This window comes from Centrocercus urophasianus, unplaced genomic scaffold (assembly GCF_019232065.1).
Source record: "Centrocercus urophasianus isolate 14NV4802_14NV808 unplaced genomic scaffold, USGS_Curo_1.0 seq_17, whole genome shotgun sequence".
NCBI classification, from domain to species: Eukaryota; Metazoa; Chordata; class Aves; order Galliformes; family Phasianidae; genus Centrocercus; species Centrocercus urophasianus.
Genome location: NW_024884722.1, coordinates 26,569,641 through 26,590,112, shown reverse-complemented (window position 1 = coordinate 26,590,112; position 20,472 = coordinate 26,569,641). Strand labels below are relative to the sequence as shown.

General features: G+C 41.2%; 1 protein-coding gene across 1 annotated transcript in view; it reads left to right on the top strand.

Moving 5' to 3' along the window:
* ARID5B (AT-rich interaction domain 5B) overlaps positions 1 to 20,472 on the top strand; it is a 121,580-nt gene that overhangs the window by 46,954 nt on the left and 54,154 nt on the right. Inside the window, exon 6 of the mRNA XM_042818281.1 lies at positions 5,991 to 6,221. Coding sequence (XP_042674215.1) covers positions 5,991 to 6,221 — 231 coding nt within the window. The remainder of the gene's footprint in view (positions 1 to 5,990; positions 6,222 to 20,472) is intronic.

Here is a 20,472-nt window from a genome sequence, read left to right as displayed (position 1 = left end):
GAATCTGGGGAATTATAGGGGTTATTTGGGAGGTTTGAGACTGGGGGGTGATCTGCAGAGGTGGTCTCATTTTGAGATTTATCTTAAAGGTTTTTAAGTCATAAAGACAGAGTTTCTTCTTCCTTCTTCTGGTATTCTTGCAGTGTTCTGCTAATTCTATTGCTCTTGCATTTTTTGAGGGAACTGGGTTGTTCAGTATGCTTGGTCTGCCTGCTGGCAAGCTGTGCTGTGGCCTTTGGGATGTTAGTAGAACAGGCATGCTTGAGAATGCTCCCATCCAATCTGCTGCTGTTGCTTTTAGCTGTACACAGGTTGAATACGAGGAAAAATTTACTGTCAGAGAGTGGTAATGCATTGAAACAGCCTGCATAGGAATGTGGAGGACTTTGAAGAAAGGGGTAGGTATGGCTGTTAGAGACGTGGTTTAGTGGGCATGGTGGTAATGGCTTGATGGTTTGACTAGATAATCTTAGAGGCCTTTTTCAATTTGAATGATTTTATGTTTCTGTGATCCTCATCTCATCTTCGTGTGTTCTTGTGCTCGTCCTGCAGGACATTGTAGCCAAAGGAATGGAAAGGGGGAAGGAGAACTGGGTCTGAGTGCTAAAGAGCAGAAGTCTTCAATCACAGATGATCTCAGCATTTTTATGTCTTGGTGGCGAACATGCCTCCTGGGAGGGGATGTTCTAGCATGCATTTGAACCATTGCTTTGGCATATGGCAGCTGTGTTGGTGGCATTTGTGTCAATCATTTGGTCTGTATGCCCAGTCTCTGGACTGAGCTGGTCATTGTCGATGACAAGGCAGTAGTAACTCCAGAGAGTGAAAGGATCTGAGCCTTACCACATAACAGGTTGTGAAGAGATCTATCTGACTGTGGAGGGATCTGCATGTTGGTGGTGCACTAAAACTCTGTTAAGGAATAAAAAGTGTCTGTATGGAATGAAGTGTAGCCCCTCACACGTGCTCCCAGTGTGTTGCTGAAGCCCCAGCCTAATGCCAGGCTTTGGGGGCACTGAGCACTGCTCTGAGTGGGCAGGCGACCACTTGGGAGCCCTGGCTGTCGTCATTCAGTACTGCTAGCCCTTGCCATCCCAGTGCCTCCACATAGCCAGATGCGCCGTCCCTCCCTCCCTACCTGCTGCATAGCGATGGTGTGGCCACGGCATGCACACAAGCATGGCAGACTAATTATGATCTGTGCGTCCTGTGGGATGCCCCCTTAGTAGTGGAGCTAATGGAAGACGGCAGAGCGGCTCATACTGCGAGCAGGAGGAAGGCTGATGGACACCACGCTGCTGCTGCTGCCTTCATTTTTGCTCTGCATTCCAAATAACTCCCCTGCTCAATTTGCTACCCACACAGCAAAGCATTGTCCCATTTTATCTGGTTCCCCTGATACTTCCATTGCTTATCGTATGAAGATCTGTGTTAACATTTATCAAAACAAATGGCAAGCCTGGGACCTTTTAAGTAGTTTTTTTAGTTAATAAAACCAATCTTCTACTTCTGTTATGTTAAAAGTACATTATCTTTTTATTACAAACTCTCTGCAGCTCAGTCTGTTTTCCTTCTTGGCAATTTCATGACTGCTCCGCTTGATCGCTGTATGGAGAATTACAAAATCATTAAGGGTGGGGCTTTACCAGCTGACTTACAGTACAAGCCATTTCTCAAAATAACCACAACACTGCAACGCTGATGTGTAATTTACGTCACAGTATGTTTTTATGAAATAGTTTGCGGCTTGTTCATTTAGATTTAGAACTGAGTATCTCTTCTCTCTCTTTTTAATCACGAGCTTTCTTCTTTTTCTTTTTTTTTTTTTTTACTTTTTAATATTTTCCACTCCTCGGCTTGGCTGGCCTCCAATTTAACAGCTACAGTCAGGAGGAAAAAAAAAAAAAGATTTTTTTTTTTTTTTTCCTTTCGCCTGCAGTTTAACTGCAAGTGTGTTTTCCTCTTTGATGTATACAATTGTGCTAACTGCCTTGGAAGAGATGGTGGATCTGGGGCAGAATAAATCGCACCGGGTAAAGCAGAGGGTTTATAAAATAGATGCAAAAGTTTGGAATTTCAAACCATAGCAAGCAAATGACGCTATTTAGTCTCCTGCTCTAGTACATTTCCTTTTTAAAAATGACTTTCTGTATAATGTCTTGTAATTAGAACAGGAAATCATTGAGTAACTGGAAGAAGAATAAGAGCACTTAAACTGAAAAGAAAATTACCTTCTGAGAAATTATATTCACAATTTTTTTTTTCCTCTAAATTTTTTCTTCACGCTGCGGTGTTGGTAATGATAGTAACAGATGTACGTGCTCTTATCTGCATCATTGTTCTGCTGATTTTTTTTCTGGGAAAAGAAAGATGGTTTTCAGTAACACAAAAAATGAATGGACAGAAAATGGGAAATGCCTAATTACAAAAAATATTCCGTGTCACAACAGAGTAGCAATTAAATTGAAACTTCAATATAATTATCAATAACAGTCGAGCCTGGAGCCGTGCCAGGCGCGTAAAGTTGCTGCTCAGCCTTTATGTGGTTGCTAGGAGCACGGCGAAAAGTATAAAGCTTCGAGAAAGGAATGTCTAATGTAATAAAGTAACAGAAGGTAGCATAAATCATTGTGAGAGCAGTTCGTATTGACATTATTTTACTTAAATTGGGTTGAAACTAGACATTTAGTCTTAGAAGAGGCACAAATTCATATTTCTTCTGAAGAAATAACTCCCTGCTTTCTGGGAAGGAGCAGAGTGTGTGCTTTGCTAACAGAGCTGAATACATATTTGGAGGCTTCTAAGCAAAAATCTTTAAATGTTTGTTTCTGTTGGCATCCAAATGCATTTGCACTAATACGATTAAAGGAACTAAAGGGCAAAATACTTGGCAGATTTTGCAGTTGAGGTAATTAGGTACAGGAAGGAACATGCATAGTTTTTCCATCAAGCTCTATAAAATCATGGTGTGAAGGTCTTTTTAAAGAAAAAAAAAAAACACTAGCTGATGTTGGGAGTAGATTATGGCGGTTAGCAATAACATTGTAGTCTGATGTTTCCGAAACAAGCAAACAAAAAGGAGTTACATTTCTGTATTTCTCTGTTCTTTCTGTAAATAGTTCTGGCTCTGGATGGATTTGTTAGGAATGCGTGCTTGTAGCAGGCTCTTTTTCTTTCGGGGCTTTTAATTGTCTTGCATTACATATTAAAAATGGTTGTGCTGATTTGAAAAGTCAGTTTTTGCATAGATTCATTGTGTTTGGCATTTCATGCATCTCTTGCTTACAAAGACAACTTGAAGAACATGTAATCCAACATAAATGCCAGGCTGTGCCAAATCCCGGCTCTCTTTACCCCTCACAAAGGGAACTGTTGGATTACATCTGTGCATATATAGGCAGTGCTTGTAACGCAGGGGCGGAACCTTGCGCTGTAATTACAGTTGCTCTGTTTTCAGCTCTGAAATATATAAGTAAATGAAAAATTGACATTGGAGGGGGGTTATTAAAACAAGTAATTACGCTATAAGCATAGGATTAGAGTCATTTCGGTGGAATCTTACAAGCAGCATACTGTAGGTATCATCTTTTACCTTGTTTTCCCTACTGAAGCTACAGAGTGAGACACAGAAATAAAGCACCGTGGTTTGCAAAAACCTCAACCAAATGTTTTTAGAAATCACGTTGTTTTTCTGGATTTTAATTAAATGCAATCAACATTTCAATCCTCCTAACAGTAAACTCCTTCTGATCATGTTTACAAAAAATATTCAGCAATATACACTAAACCCACTGCTAAATGACGTGTTCGGTTGTGCTAGAAGAGAAATACTTCTTTGGGCTTCCATTTTATTAGGGATTGGTCTACTTTGATTTCTCGTTTCTTGTGTGGGTGTGGCTGAGAAAAAAAGTCTTTGTTCCAGGAGCACTGTTTGTCTTTCACTAAACAAATCTTCAGTTTATTCAGTCTTTATTCATTCTTGGAGCTTTCTGTTGAACACAGAGTGAGTGAATAAGGAGAGGAAAAAATGCATCATGAAGTACTCAGCAGAGTTGCACAAGCATGGGTAAAAGTGATCCAGTGAAAAATTGCGTGACTTTAATTTATGCTGTGGGTTTGAGTTAAGATGCTGGTCTGCAGGGTTAGGAAGTTTGTATAATTCTGTGCAGGGTCTTAGAGAAATTTGTCCAGAAAGCAATGGTTTGCTACAAAGGCTGATAGAACATACGTTTCTGTGCACCCTGTTTAAAAAGCTGACCACATCCTGGCTTGAGAAAAGCGTTGTCAGATCAACAGATTCAGCTCACCACTATCTACACAGAGGTATAAAGTAGTAATAACGGTCAGGCAGGCATATATTTGAAACTCTCAGAGGAGCTAAAGGATGGATCATGTGCTTAATTCCTAGAACGGTTTTCCTGATCTGATTTTAGAGTTTGCTAATAAGGAAGAGACTGACCTAATCCCAGGAGCAGTTGTCACGTTGTTTTGGAGGCTCGTGGGACACTTACTGAAATCGAGGCATGGTCACATCCTTGTGGCTGAACAGAGATGTTGGAGCCAGAAATTTCTCTTTCTCAGAGAAGTAACATAAATGTTCCTTACCACAATGTATTACTCTTACTTCTAACTTCTACGCAGGTAGTTTCATCTTCCCACCTACCTCAGGGCTGTGGGCAAAGTTCTGCATTCAGGTGCTGTGCCCATAAAAGCAGGGCTTCCCCAGCCCCTCGGCTGTGCTGAGGTTTTTGTAGCATCACATTTGTCTGCACTGGTGACATTCGGGACAATCTGTCTGCTTCCAGAGACTTCTGTAAATGTAGGCTTTTGTGTGTCAACATTTCCATTGCCTCACGCAAATCGAGACGAGCTGTGCCTTTGTATTTAGCCGGAAAGAGCTGATCTGACTTTTCTTTCAATATCTGAAGTGATTTTTACTTTAAGGCTGAGAAAGATGATTTCAGTATTAGTAATGGGATTAAATATTAGACCTTTTGTCTCTGAGTACTGAGTTATTCAGTAATCAGGGTAAGCAGAAAATGTAAGCTGCATTCTCTTGCTTTGTCTTCATTGGCATGCAGGGAAAGGCATGTTCAGCTGCCCCACCTGAGGAGATAAATGAGCATAAAAAGAAGTGCTGTTAAGTACTGGCTGCATACCTGCAAATGACTAATTTCTCATGTTTGCATCTCTGGATTTTTGCTGTTGGGTTTCCTGCTGGTGTCATATGATGAAACTTGATTGTGATAGTTCAGCATCCGCCACCTTTATGCCCAATATCATGTAAAACTCAGGGGAACAGAAAGAAGCGTACTCAGGACTGCTTTACATTTTGAGCGTACCTTTCAACAGTATGAGCTTCTCAAGAAATTCATTTGCTCATTGTGCTCTGTAGGTCCTGCTGCATTTGCAGTTAATCTGAGGAAAGTTCACTCCATCTGTTGGGCCGCTTTGCACCACTATGCGGCTCAGAGCAGCCATGCTCCTGTCCGTGGCCCTTTGGTGGCCAGTATCAGGCACTTCAGAAGAGCCTTAGTAGCTGCGCTCTCCGGGGCTCACGTGTTATTATTTTTAAAAGGTGTTAGGTAGTGTCAACATGAGCTCAGTGGGGCTGTATAGAGAGCTGAGTGAAAATGGCAGATAATATTTCTATCAAAGCAGCCAAGTTGGCAAAGGATGGTGAGCACTTTGATTCAGGCAATTGGCCAGCTGTTCAGAGTGGAGTTTCCTTAGTCAGGTAGAGTTCTTTGTGGGGAAGCATGGCAGAACTGGACAGGAAGCCAGAGAAGAAGCTGTTCCAATAAATGTTTCTAACTATTTCTATTTTTAACCTTTCTTTCAAAAACCACCATGTTATAAAAGATAGGTCTTGAAGACAGTGAACCTGGGGCCCTGGGTTTTCTGAGCTGCTTGATTAACAGCTTTGTCCTGTATTTTTTTTAATGTAATAAGGGTAATTCTCTTTTTTTTTTTTTTTTTTCTTCTTCCAGGTGAGGATGATGAAGATTCAAACCTGCTAATTCTCAGCTACCCACAGTACTGTCGCTATCGTTCCATGTTAAAGCGCATTCAGGACAAGCCTTCTTCAATACTAACAGACCAGTTTGTTTTAGCCCTGGGTGGCATTGCAGTAACAAGCAAGAACCCCCAAATCTTCTACTGTCGGGATACATTTGATCATCCAACCCTTATAGAAAATGAAAGTATATGTGATGAGTTTGGTAAGTCACTTCACAGCTATTTTCTTTTTCACATAATAAAGACATTTTTCTTCTTCATAGGTATCCACCGATTTCCAAGGGGAAAATGTGATTCCTTTAAAGTGAATCAATGCTATTTATTGTTTGAAATTCTAAGTACCAGATGTGCTCTTTCCTCTGAGTCTGAAGGCTTCTAGCTACTGCTGATCTCACATTTGCAGCTTGAGTTTATCACAATCAAAGATAATGTTACATGGATAGAGTATGTAGCACAGTCACTCAGTACAAGTGAAAGGATCCCTTGTCTGGATTTGGAATTTATCTACTTTAACCATTACCCTGTGGCCTGTGTCTTTGCAGAAGCTTTACAATGTATGTTGTTTTGTTAAAGCCATTGTTGGTGCTATATGCTAATAAATGCAAAACAGGAAAACTCTGTGCACATCCCTTGCTGCTGCAGAGCACTCATCAACCATGCATCTGCTCCAAGGGCCTTGAACAAATGTCAGCTACAGACTGTGTGTTTCTGGCCTTTCTGAAAGATGGTTTTTTTTCAGCAGGAGTTTCATCTAGGAGTTTGATTTTCCATGCACAGAGGCAGTTCTGAGAGGTGATCTCTTAATTCAAAAGGTATAGAGAATACCATGCCACTCCAGGGAAGTCTGCAGCACCTCACAGTTTGGGGAGGGGGGGCTGAAAGAGGCAACTCCAATAGCTGCCAGGTGATTTAACATTTCGGTTTTGTTTTGCTTTGTGTTGTTGAGTCAACCCAAGTGCAGGATTTGTACTGGTGAAATGCGTCAGAATGCTTATTCTGCACACACTCAGGTCAGCTCTAGTAATGGGTCCAGTGTAATTTCTTTAGTAAAGAGCCTGTGCTGTGAGAATCAAGGTTTATTACCCTCACTACTGGATGGATGAGCGCCGCGAATCACGCTAGCGAAATCTCCTTGTGCAGCTGCAGGCTGCACCTTTGCTGTGGGCTCCACACATCTCTGCGAGGAAGCTCTGTGGTCTTTTAGACAATTTTTTAAATGTGTTTAGTCCATAATAATGGGAGCGAGAGGGAAGGTGCTCAGCAGTGCCTGTAATGGGAGAGTAACATCCCGCTTTGTCCTAACCCTAGCATGCTGGTTACTTGTTTTGTCCTCAGTCCAGGCCTTTGTTGTGGTGGCAGAGAGGAGCGCCAGCTCAGCAGGTTGAGCTGAGGCATTTCAGTGGTGTGGAACTGCTCCTGTACTGTGCACAGAGCAGCTCCAGGCAGGTAGGAGAGAGCTGTCCTCCTGTACTGTTGTCACTGGAGCATGCTGCTACTGTGAAGAGTTTTAATTTTGTGGTGTTGAACTATTACAAAATTAGGTCCAAATTGTCAAGTTCACTTACAGTCACACCAAACATTACAGGCTTTCAATTATGGTTATAAATGTTGGTTCCTCTTGGGGATGGGGAGGTGGAAAAAATGAATGAAATACCCAGGAAGTTTGTTCCAATACCACAGTATTATCATGTTGAGTTTTATTTACTCTGAGCTTTAGCTTAGAATATAAAGTTCAGTTTTAATTGACTATCCCTCTCATATAGGAAAGGTTATTTTAGGCTTGAAGGCGTTTGATGAGCATACCATCTGTTTTCTGCAGAGTATTTTATTCAGGGTCATTCCTTGATTACAGGTTTGTTGAAATAGTTGGATCCATAATGTAAGTGTATCATGGAATATTAGTAATAGATGAATCAAAGAGATGTGGAGTGATACAGAAACTATGCTCAGTGAACCATAGCAAGTGCTTTGTTCAGTCTCTGAAAGCTAACTATGCCATTCTCTTGACCTTTGCGAGGCAATTATCTCATTATCAATCCAGAGCCACAGAAATCTTTGCCGTAGAAATTAATAATGTGTATTTAAAATGTAGTTTGGTTTAAAAAGCAGATTTTCTAAATGCCTATTAAAAAATAAAAAATTGACTATTCTTTAAAAATATTTTTTACAAAAATAATGAATGTAAAATTTGCAAGCCCTGCTGTGCTAGGAAGGAAAAACTAGCGAGTGTATGGTTCCATCGCTATATTGCAGAGTGTACGGTGTCAATTATACTACCTTTGTTGAAGGGAATAGGCAAAGTGCCGTCTTATCCCTTTCTTTGCTGGCAGGACAATAAAATGTACAACAGTTCATTATACAAACAGTTTATGTTGATATCATGCAGATTGATGTCACATGTGGAAAGTGATGACTGCTAGAGCTAAACAGAGGCAGGGTGGTATAGTAGATAAATGGATTACTCTAAGGCACTGGTATTTATCAGTCAAATCTGAGGGGGAGACCAGATTATAGAAATGTGGCTAAAATTCTGACAAGAGAATCCAGACCCACTTAATTTTGAGAGGCTTGGCTATTTCTTAACTTGCAAATGAAAGAAGTGTGCAGAAAGATGAAGATGGGACCATGTGTGTTTCCCCATCGCCTGGAATTCCTCAAAATCTAAAGCAAACATATAATTTGGGGCAGTGTGGATGAAAAACAGCTTTGTGAGATCCCAAGACTTCTGATGAGGATGCAGGGTTCCATCAGAAATTGCTGTGTGAGGTGCCGCACCCTCTCTGAGCACTGGCACACCATGCAAGAGATGCAGCTAATAGCAAGGAGAGACCAGAAACACCTCTACAAAGATCCCTGTTCACTGTGGTGTGTAGTTGTTGTTCTTGTTAGGCAGTTTTAATGGAGAGAAGTGTTTTTCCAGGAAGTATTATTCCTGATTTTATTACACCTTTCTAACAAAAACATTTTGTTCTGCTCTGATTTCCTTCTCATCTCTCCACCCTTTTTCCCCATTCTGAGGTTAACAAAAAAATAAACAAAGCAGGAAACGATCAAGTTTCGTTGACAGAAGTTAAGGTGAAAAATTCTGGGTTTTTGGTGTGAGATTTTTGTCTCTTTAAATTGGAAAGGTCTGTAGATGCGGTGCATCGGCTCCCTCCAACATGGGCTGGAGGAGAAGGCGTGAGGTGTTCCAGGCCTAGCTGCTGCGGGCCGTCCCATGTGGATGGCCACTGTCTGTCTTGGAACTCCAGCTGTGCCTCCAGCATGAGCTGCCACCACAAATACCTGCCAAGGAGGCTGGCACCTTGGAGTCTCTGCTGGCATCTGCGTGGTCATGGTTTCTCTTCAACTCCAGGTCATTGCTATAGACAGTTGTCAAAGTTGTTTGAGTTAGCAGCCCCTGGGGCTGCTGCTATGGAATAACTTTTGTAAATACATTTAATTTACTAGTATTTGCTGTGTAATCTGTGTGAACTGGGGCTGTTTAGTTTAAGGAAAAGGAGGCTGAGGGGAGACCTTATTGCTCTCTTCCGATATCTGAAAGGTGCTTACAGCAGGAGTGGAATTGGCCTCTTCTCACTGGTGACAGGCGACAGGATAAGGGGAAATGGCCTCAAGTTGCGCCAGGGTAAGTTTAGGTTGGATATCAGGAAAAACTTCTTTACACAAAGAGTTGTTAAGCAGTGGAATCGGCTCCCCAAGAAGGTGATTGAGTCACCATCCCTGGATGTGCTTAAAAACGGTTTAGTTGTGGTGCTCAGGGACATGATTTAGCAGAGGGTTGTTAGAGTCAGGGTAGTATGGCTGGGTTGTGTTTGGACTCGATGATCTTTGAGGTCTTTTCCAACCTGAGCGATTCTGTGATTCTGTGATTCTATCATATATGCTGCAAGAGCAATGGAATGAAAAACAGGGGTTCTAGTAGTTTTCATTATAGATTAAAGAGGCTAGCTGGAGACCAAGCTGCATGCGCAGTGTCCAGAAGATGTGTTTGAGGACTCTGGACCAGTGTGCAAAGTAGTTGCTACAACAGCATGCAACCTTTCAGTGCTTGCCTACCTGAACAAGGTGACTTGATCTTCTACCAGGCCTGCACCTGCTCTGACTTCCAGGGCTCATTGGTGAGTGTGGCTTCTTTCCTCAGCCAGCTGTGGGCTGCATTGCAGAAGGCACATTGGCCCCTACTGTGCACAGCTGTGTTCCTTGGCAGAGTCTCCACAAGCCTGGGACTGCATGGTGCTGCAGGAGCAGGAGAGTCAGGTGAAGGTGGGTTTCTGTAGCTCCCTCACCTTCTCCGGGTGAAAACCAACACAGAAAGATTTGTCACAGTGCTTTTCTGAATGAATATTGTAAATCCTGCCCACAATGGATGAACCAGAAGCTTGTCGTCCATTTTGTGTGCATGGGTTTGACTGCTGTACAAAACAAGAGTGTGAGGGAAAACTGAGTGCCTTCCTTCTTCTCATTTTTTTAAAAAATATATTTGGTAAATCATTATGGCTTACTTTTGTAGCAAGCTGGGTCCAGTGTGCCATTAAAAAAGCTATTTGGTCCCTGAGGTGCTGTAAACGCATGTTGGCCCCTGAAAGAAGGTTAAAAGTTTTATTCTTTCCTGTAGAGGCTAATTTTTTGTAAAACATTTTATACCAAAAAGTGAGAGAACTGCATCCTGCTGTAGTATTAATATCATTTTTTTCTTCTGAGAGAATTAAATTTCTCCATTTTATCAGAAGAGCAATGCAGTAAGAATCTTCTCCTTATGTAAGTGATGCATAGAGGTGTTGCAATCCTCACTACACTTCTCTCTCCCTTCCTCCCAAAAAGCTAACAACATATTGCTTGCTTGGGAAAACCCATCTACATTCAAAACAAAGCAAAAACAACTGTACCTTGATTAGCTCAGATCTCTCTACTGAGCAATACAGAAAGCAGATCCTCTCACTGCTGGTAATGAGTTGGAGTGAGGAATGACTTTCCTAACCTCTGGGGTTTTCTGGGATATTTTCAGGACTTACCTTCTTTCTTGTCATAGGCCATGGAAACAGGGCTGCAAAGAAGAGAGGACTGTTTAGACATAGGTCAAGTGCCACAGACAATATGTAGGATGGGAGCTGATGGCTTCAGAATATGGACTGAATATGGAGTGGTATGGTACCTTTACTCTTGGAGCAGCTGAAATTTTGTCCTTGCTCTCGTTATGCGTCTGAACTATGAGTTCGTGACTCATAGTTAAAATATGTGGTTTAGGGGGTAAAAGATAACAAAACAAAACCAAAACAGGGAATGAAACTTAAAAGAAAGGAAAGAAAAGAAAAAGACAAAAGAAGGAATGTTTCCCGTTTTACTGTTGATGACGTTCTTTATTTGTGTGAGTCAAAATAATCACTCTTAATGAAAGTTTGGGGTTTTTTACATTTTTCAGCAGAAGTAGAATGTCAGCATTTCTGCTATTGACAGTTTTGGTTACTTCCAAGGTAATGTACATCAGTGTAACTCAGCAAGGCCAGTAAGAGCTTCCTCTGATTCTGGGTCTTACAATCTCAGTTCTTCTAATCTTCTTCTATCCCATTAGATGATCACTTGTCCAGAAAGTAGGCACACTAATATTCTTTCTTCTTCAGGATTTCCTTAGTCTGTATCCATCTGCTGCTTGAAATCTCTGATGAGTGTCTTTATCAATGTAGCTCATAACTACATTTTAATAATCAAGAATAGGTCCCAAGTTAATTTAGCCAAAATTGGTATCTGTTTGATGTGGCAAGCTTTCATTCTTTGTAAGAACAGAGCAAGCTCAGCATTTAGTCTCCAAAACTGACTAGAAGTGTTTTATCACTCATACGTTTATAGTAACTTAACAAGTGATAGGATTATTTAATCAGCTGGTATTAGCTGTGATTAATTACAAGATTTTCATGAGTGTGCCATCAGTTCCCCACCTTTCGATATCAGCATCCAGCATGAAGTAGTGCAGGCAGCTCAACAATGGAAGAGCCTTTTTTTTCATTTTCTTTTTTTATTCTGCATTTTTGGAATGTTGTCTTGTCCTGTGCACAGAGGGGTCTCCTACCCTTGGCATCTCCTAGGCAGATGGACACCCAGCTGGGACAGGGCAAAGGCTCAAGCTGGTCAGGCACTGCGCCGGCTGAATCTCATCTTGTGTGACATCCACACTGTAATGGTGGAAATGGAAGCTTGCTTTTTCTCCCTTTAAAAAGTGCTCAAAAGCTCTGAAATCTTTTTACCTCTCCGCTTTCCTCAGTGGCATTTTTTTTTTTAGTTTTTAAATAGATGCATTCAGGCTGTCTAAGACATAAAAATTGTATTAGAGTGAGACCACTGTTGGTGCTCCTCTGATAAGAGCGGAACACTGAAGCAGTTACAATTGTGATGGGAAGAGCATGGAGACTTTCTTTTAGCATGTTGCTGGGGCCTCTTTAGATGGAGCTTTGTGGTGGCATCTCCAGGAGTCTGAAAAACATGCACAACTTTTCCTAGGCCCTGGGTAGTGTGGCTTGGCTAAATATTTCAAATTTTAACTCTTTCAAAACAAAAACAGGACATAGCTAGAGTGGAAGTAGTGATTAATGTATAATAGTGCTATATACAGTGTAGATAGATAAATGTACATTTCCTCCCCCTCAAGCCCCACCTCTGCAAACATAAGCTTTTAGCTTGAAAAAGAAAATCTGGAAATGTTCTGGATTCTGGTCAGACCTTCTTATTTTGTTAATTCAACTGTAGAGTGAGATATTAATGATCCCCAGATGTTGTTTATAATGATTGATTTTTCAGTTGTGAAAAAATACTTGCAGTTTTTTTAAACAATTGATATTTTCTAGTGTGCTCTGCAGCATTTGAATAAAATGTCTGAAGGCAGAGCTGTTTATATGCTCAACATAATTGCTTCTGTTAAGTGATTTCTTCATTCTTCACATTTTTAGCTCTAATTGCTTTTCCCCCATACATCTAAAAATAAATATTTGCAAGTTTTGCATTCTGTCACTCATTGAAATGCATAAAATATTTGTATACTCAAAGCAAAAAGCACTGATAGGGGGTCACATTCTGTCTCACCGAGAGTGGCGTAAATCCAGAAGGACTCCCTTCACCAGTTAACTAAAGGCAGAATCACACCCAACGTTAACAGCAAGCTGCTAAGTGAGCATAAGTAGTGTGTGGAAAAGTAAGATAAAATACCTTCCTGTCTGTAAGAACTTCAAAACAAATGCTGTTTTATTTTTACCTTTTGTGTGTGTGTGTGTGTATGCATGCATTTTCAGTAGCAACCACAGGTGTAACCAGGATAAGTATTAAGATAGACTGTTTCTCACTCCATAAAACCAGAGTCAGAACTCTTGTAAGGCCTGCTTCTGCAGCACAGCTGGGGGTGCTCAGTGCTGCTCCATCCCTGCAGGCAGCAGACATGGGACGTTGGGCAAAGGGGTGCCTCTTCCTCCTGCCCCACCTTCTGCTGCAGCTGCTAGGGCCAGGCATGGCCGGGGGCTTGGCCTGGGGCCTTGGGCAGCACTGACATGGCTCAGGGTGATTGTGGGGAGGGAGATGAGACCTTCATGGCAGAGCAGTGGTGCTCCTACCTCCAGTCCAGTGTTTTTGCTTGGAAGGCTCCTTTCCTTTTCTGTGTTTTGGTTGGGTGGTGGACACATGACATTGTATTGTGGGGGTTGCGTGTTTCCTTAGTCTGAGCTCGGCAGAGGCCGAATGCATTCTTGCAGCAAAACAGGTTTAGGGAGTGTGCCACTCTCTGTGCATGATCAGTGCAAACTATCACGTGGGCGTTGCTGTGTGTTGCGTGCACCCGCTTTCTTGGTGGCCATTCACCCTGGTGGTAGATGTCAGCTGTGTGGCTAGTTTTATATTTCCCTCATCAAAATCACTTTTTGCCCTCACATCAAAAAGCAACCCGAGCCACATTCATGACAAGCATGAGCGTGATGCCGGAGGTGTGCAGTTGCACTGCTGGAACCATCTTCTCCTCGTTGTTATCATTTTGAACAAGCACTCGCGAGAGCATCCTCACGTGAGTGTTCTGTGCCCCAGTGCCCAGGGGCCACGGGACTGCGCTGCGGGGCTGGGTGTAGAGCAGTAGGCCCGCCTCCCTGCCCTGCGAGCAGAAGGAGAAGTGGTTTGTGTCAGAATATGGTCACATTCTTCTGATTAAACCCGCTCAAAAAAGACAACATTGTAATATTTTCCAGCGACTGTTTATCATGAATTACGTCAGCCTCGGTTTAAATTGCTATTATTTCTCCTTAATGCTTCTTGGTGCCTGCATAATTTACAGCATTGGCAGCTGCGGGACTATGAAATAACCTTTCACAACCACCATACAATAGTAAAGAACATGAAGTTTTTGTTGTTAATTATTATGGGTCTCCTTTAACTTTTTTACAAAGTGACATAAAATATTGTTGAGGTATTTATGGTTAAAGCTACTTTTACATGGATCTATTTTGCTTCTGGCTAGTTCTTAACTAAAGCAGTCATTTGTGGTTATTATGCCTTGGGAGATATTATGTCAGAACTGGTTTAGGAGTATTATTATGTATCACATGTCATATATTACATGTCAGCACTTGAGGCTGTCTTTCAATAAAAACAAATGTAATTTCAGTTAATGGTCTTTTAGGTATAGGCCATTTGTAAACTTACCTGAGTTCATTTGAAGGTATACTAAAAAGCTTTGTTCTCGCGGAGTGCACTTGAGTAATTTCATTTTGGCTTCGGATGGAATTTCCAAAATATTTGTCATTATTTCAATCGGAGGGTACTGCCTCTAGAAAGCAAACAGTTTCCCAATCGCCAAGTTAATGTACACATTTAAGGAGCTGTAACTGTTACTCATTACTTTGTTTACTTTTCCCCCTTTGAGCTCCTGCTTCCCGGGTTCCCCAGTGTGGGGCTGGAGCAGTATCCCAGGCAACTAAGCCACCTAATGATGATGCTGTGCGGCACTGGCCAAATGAATAGCTGGTATGTCCAGAGATAATCCGTGGGAGAAGGGTGGTAGAAATTAAAGGTTGCAGGCAAGTTTTAAGTTTCCTTGAAGTTGCATTTCAAATCTAGAAAATGCAAACTTAGACAAAGCAAACTTTGAATTGGTATGTCATTCCCCATGGTCCCAAATACTATGCATATTTTCCAGTACTTATTTGAAGCAAGAAATGAGGCATACAGGGTGTGCCAGAATTATTACAAACAGTGAAAACACATGAATGACTCATGTGAACTTCTTGTTGTTTTTATTTCTTTAGCATCTAATTAGTTAATTACTACTACACCAAAAAAAAAAAGAAGTAACAAAAAAAGACATGATTTCTCTCCCCCACCTATGTTTGAGCACCATAAAAATGATCAAAGCCTGTGTTTGTCTCTAGTTCCATTTTATCCATGGGACCACCGGTTTTGGTGGCTTCATTTTTGGGAATGGAAACCCTGCTGGGCAAAAAATGAGTCTCTGTACGCGCACAGACAGCCAGGCGGATGGTGCCAGGGTGCCAATGTGAAATTAGAACGGGAAGAAAAGAGCAGGGGGAGCATCTCGTGTGCTACTGGGTTGGAATTTAATAAGAGAGACATAAAATGGAGAGGAATTTGCCTGGACACTGCAGGATTTTTTAATATTAGGCACCATGCTTGATTTCCCTGGAAATGAGTGAGCAATCTGAATTTAGAGTTGTTTGGCAAGGGGAGAGTGCATTTCTTTTGCTTTTTTAATCAAAGGCATTTCAGCAGCCGATCCAAGTGAAAAGGGGATCTATCATTACGTAAGAATGTAGCAAACTTTCCCGTTTAATGAATGAATATTAGGTATTTCTGAAGCAGATAAAAGATGGTAAAAGAGAGAGACAGAGCTGACGTCTTAGAGATTTTAATAAAGATTGAAGTTAGTAGTGAAAAGGTCAAAGTGCCATTTGTTGAGCCCCTGCTTCTGGCACGGTTTCAAAGCTTGCAGTGCTGACTGTGGGGCTGTGATGTGTGTTAATGAACAGTTGTGGCACTTAACTGAGATCATGGGTTGGTCACATGAATATATATAAAAGATAGGACCGGAGATTTTTTTCCCCCTTTTCGCTGCAGTTTGTCTGCTGGAAGGACTGAACAATTAGAAGAAATGTTTGAAATGTTTGAACACCACATAAGTCCCCTAGTCTGTAAGGAAAATGAGCTAGGAATAATAGAATACTGCTATAGTTAAATATAGTTATTCAGAATTGTTTTTAGCTACAGATGTTATGCCATTTTAGAAACTTAGACTAAATAATGTCAGATCTTGTTTGCTTTTTTAGTATGTTACTCGTTTATTGGGAAATTCACAATTTAAAACAGCTGGGAAAGGGTTTGGTGTTCACTAAGTAATCTTTAAAATGTGTACATTTCAGTGTTACTCTTATAGAGCTGTTTAAAAATGGCTGAATTGTATATTATAGTTATAAAGTTCTGTAAACATGCTCCACTGTGTAAATGACAGGGAAATGTGAAATGGGAAAACGAGATAATTCTGCAGCCAAATTTTATGTGTTACAGACTTGATAAAACAGCAAATGGGTTTCTCAGTTTAAACAATTTGCAACTTCCAGGAACGTGCGTGGAGGTTACAAACACTGTGTGTAAAATAGCAGCAGAAAATAACGTTCATTCTCCTCTAGTTCTCCCTTTGATGTTTATGTCAAGACGAAGGAGTTAATTTATCTAAGAGTTTCTCTGCGTGAGTTGGACTGTACAAAAGCAATCATGTAGAAATAATAGACTACCATTGGAAGTGCTGTACTATTGCAGTTTTAATAGCTCTTCAGTTCTGCTCAACAATTAGTCCATACATTTTATGGCTGTGTCTTTAAGAAACTGGCACACTCAGCAAAATCAGAGTAATTGGGAGATGATGCAATGTGGAGAGAAATCAGAAGAAGAAAATTAATTGAAAAATAGTGTTTTCTTTGTTTTTTTGTTTGCTTTCTTTGGAAATTTTAAACACTGCAGTAGTAATTACCGGTTGGTGAGATTCCTGCAGAATGCAAGTTCCACGTGGCTGCATTTTTGTGAATTTATTTTTGTTTGTTTTTAAATTAAACTACAAAAGAGGCAAGCTAAGGCATTAGGAAGTTTTGCTTTGCTTTTCTCTTTGTGAAATTGAGTGAGGGCATTAATTGTGATCAGGAGGAGTCTTTTGGTTTTCTTCCACTCTACTGACCAGTGCTGTTGGAGGAAGTTCTCAGTACCTGTCAGCATCTTTGAAAAGTGATGAGATAGATCGTGGAAAATATATGAATTAGTTCATATTTTCAGAGCTACTGAACTGAAGGGACTGCAGCAGTCTCTCTGTCTCATGTCCACTGGAGAAAGTGCTGCTCTTTGCTAAAAGGAGTATGAGCAACTATCTTCCAGGGGTAGACAGTGGATGCTGGGACTTTCTTCAGATGGCTTTTTTTTTTCATGTATCACCACTCAATAAGGAAGCAATTAAAAAATGGCAGTACCTCGCTCAAAAAAAAAAAAAAAAAAAAAAAAGTTGCTTATTTGTGGGTTTCTCATCAGCAATTAGGACTTCATAATGCTTTTTAATGGATTTATTGTCCATTATGAAGCAAAGGCCAATGAAGCAGTGAGAATTTACATTTCAGCTTAAGTTTGGACCTGGATAATATATATCGTTGTGTCTTGGTCATTTAGTGATCAAACAAGCATTTCCTTGCTCCTTCTGGGCTGCTTTGTTGGTCTTAATGCCATGAATTACTGAAGGGCAATGGTTGATAACCAGTTGACTAGAATATGAGGGCAAACCTGCTTCTTAGCTGAATAAGCAGGGGAACAGTGAGAAGAAATAAAGAGGTGTTACTGCTGCTGCACATAACAGAGAAAATCATTATCAGAGCCTCTAAGAGCTAACATTTTGTTTAGTCATTCAAATGATTATGGCTTTCTGCAAAAGGACGATACTATTTCATGGGATAACTGCGCTGCTAATGCTCCACTGCATTGTTCTGTAGAATCACAGAACGGCTTGAGTTGGAAGAGAACCTAAAGCCCATCCAGTTCCAGCCCCCTGCCATGGGCAGGGTTGCAGCCCTCCAGATCAGGCTGCCCCGGGCCCCATCCAGCCTGGCCTTGGAACCTCAGGGAATGGGGCACCCACAGCTTCTCTGGGCAGCCAGGTCTGTGACTGCAGAGGCCTCTCTAATCTGGTGAACAGGCACATAGTAGGACCCAGTCCTTCAGAGAAGGAACAGGTAAATTAATGATGAAACTAAGGCACAATTATCTAGCAGTGAGGGGTGATTACCCAGGGGAACAGCTTAGCTAGAGGTAACATAGATTCTTTATTACTTCAAGCTTTTAAATCAAGGCTGCTTTCCAAACGACATGATCCTTACTCAAACAAGAGATACGGTCTTCATCCAGCAGTCACTCTGAAGTTGTATAGGCAGAAAGTAAACAAGGCAATAATATCCTACTGTTTTCTTCTGGCATTGAAAACCATTACTGTATTAAATCACTTGTAGCATCTGGGTCAGCAGGGGTTAGGTTGTGCTGGACTGTTGCACATTCATTACTACGTAGTAAACCAAACCTTCCTAAAATTTGCTTTGCTCTCAGCACCAGCCCAGATGTTGTGAGCAGTGCCCGTCTCAGAGCACCAACCCTTGCTGCAATCTTGGGAGCTCTGCCTGTTCTCCAGTGGGGAGCCCAGCTCAGGGAGGATCTGCCTCATTTTAGATCACTTAAATGATTGCTGCCAGGGGCTTGCTCCTCAGCTGAAGTGTAACTGAAAAATGTAACTTGATAGCATCTCATTTAAATATGCTATTACAACTACAAGATCTTGTACAGACTTAACCAACTCCATGAGTTTTCCCCGATGGGTCCTTCACAGACATCTTCAGTCACCTTACCTCTTTCTGTAGTAGCTTTAAAGAGAGCATTAATTAAAAAACAGGTGTTTGTAACAAGTGAGTAATAGAAGAGAAGGAATTCATTTGACATCAGCAGCTTCAGCCTGCAGAAAGGGTAAGAGAATATGTGAAAAGGCTAATGGTGACCATCCTGCTAACATGAATGGCGTTCACAGGCACTGCTGCTGCTCCAACACAGAAACATGGTGTGACCTCCATCCTCCTCACCACCCTCCTATGTTTCCTAGGGGATCTGCAACTGCAGAAGAAGCTGACCTCCCACTGAAAGCAAGTCTTGGCTATGGGTTGCCGTGTTTACTTTCAGGAGGTGTTCATTCTCCTTCCCACTTCATTCATTAAATAAAACACTTCATCTTTCAAGTCTTGTTAACCTCAGGTGAACTTTGGAACTCTGTTTAGGTGATCCTATGTCCTTTACATGCTTCCACAGAAGTAGAGCACAAGTTTGAAGATCAGACTGAAGATTATTACTGGGATATTTAGGACCCATTTGCTCAGAATACATGTACAAATTCAGCAGTACAGTTGCCCTCATTCCTTTATATATCCTGATTTTGCAATGAGCCATAATCATTTGACCAGTTTAAAAAAAAAAAAAAAAAAAAAAAAAAAAAGATGGCTCTTCATGGTTTTTTTTGGTGCTGGTGGTTTTGAAAGGCACCCTGTAATTAGGCTGAATATATGTACGTTGTGAATGTTTAGTTACGATAGAGATAGGTTTATTGTAAAACAAAAAAAGGGAAAATTACCTAGCTGCAAATCCTAGCAGTTGTTTAGTTTAGAAGTTTAAGTCAATTTATGGAAGTCTGTGTTTACTGTCTTCAGAACTTGATCATGACATTGGAATGTATTTTGGAAAAAAAGACCCTATAAAATGAAATCCACATTTACGGGTAGGGAGCACAGAGCACTTAGGATCAGCAGTGAGGCTGGAGCGTCTCTTTGAAGTGCAGCAAAGAGGAAAGCTTGCCAGTGCCATTTTGGGTTTGGAAGGCCGTGAACTGATACGCGCAGGAAGTTGTAATGCTGTGTAACAGAGGACGGACCCAACACCATTAATTTCATGGTGAAAATGTGGACCGTGATATCCCAGTGACAGCAGTCTGGAGATAAAACTAGATCTGAAGCACTTAATTTAAAATAAAACTTTATTATAAAAGTCAGTTCTCTTAAGATGCTGCTTTTGTGCTACGCTGTGAGTAATCGCCATGACTCATCTCGCCTCTGACATGCTGCAGCCATCAACATTCCCAGCCACGAGTGTTGCCCTTTATAAAGGAAATATCCTATTTTTGGTATGGCAATGTCCTCAGTTTTAAAGAATTTTCCTCTTTTAAAGCACTCAGACAATTAATGCCTCATGCATGTATTCAACAATAGTTGCCTAGCAACCCTCAGAACTATTCGGGAGAGCAAAGAGAGCTGAGATGAATGAACCTCAGTGGCTCCCATGCAGGTGAGCCAGAGAAGGCACATGGCTGTGCTGCCTCTTGGGGCTCTGCATGTGCCCATGGGGAGCAGCAGC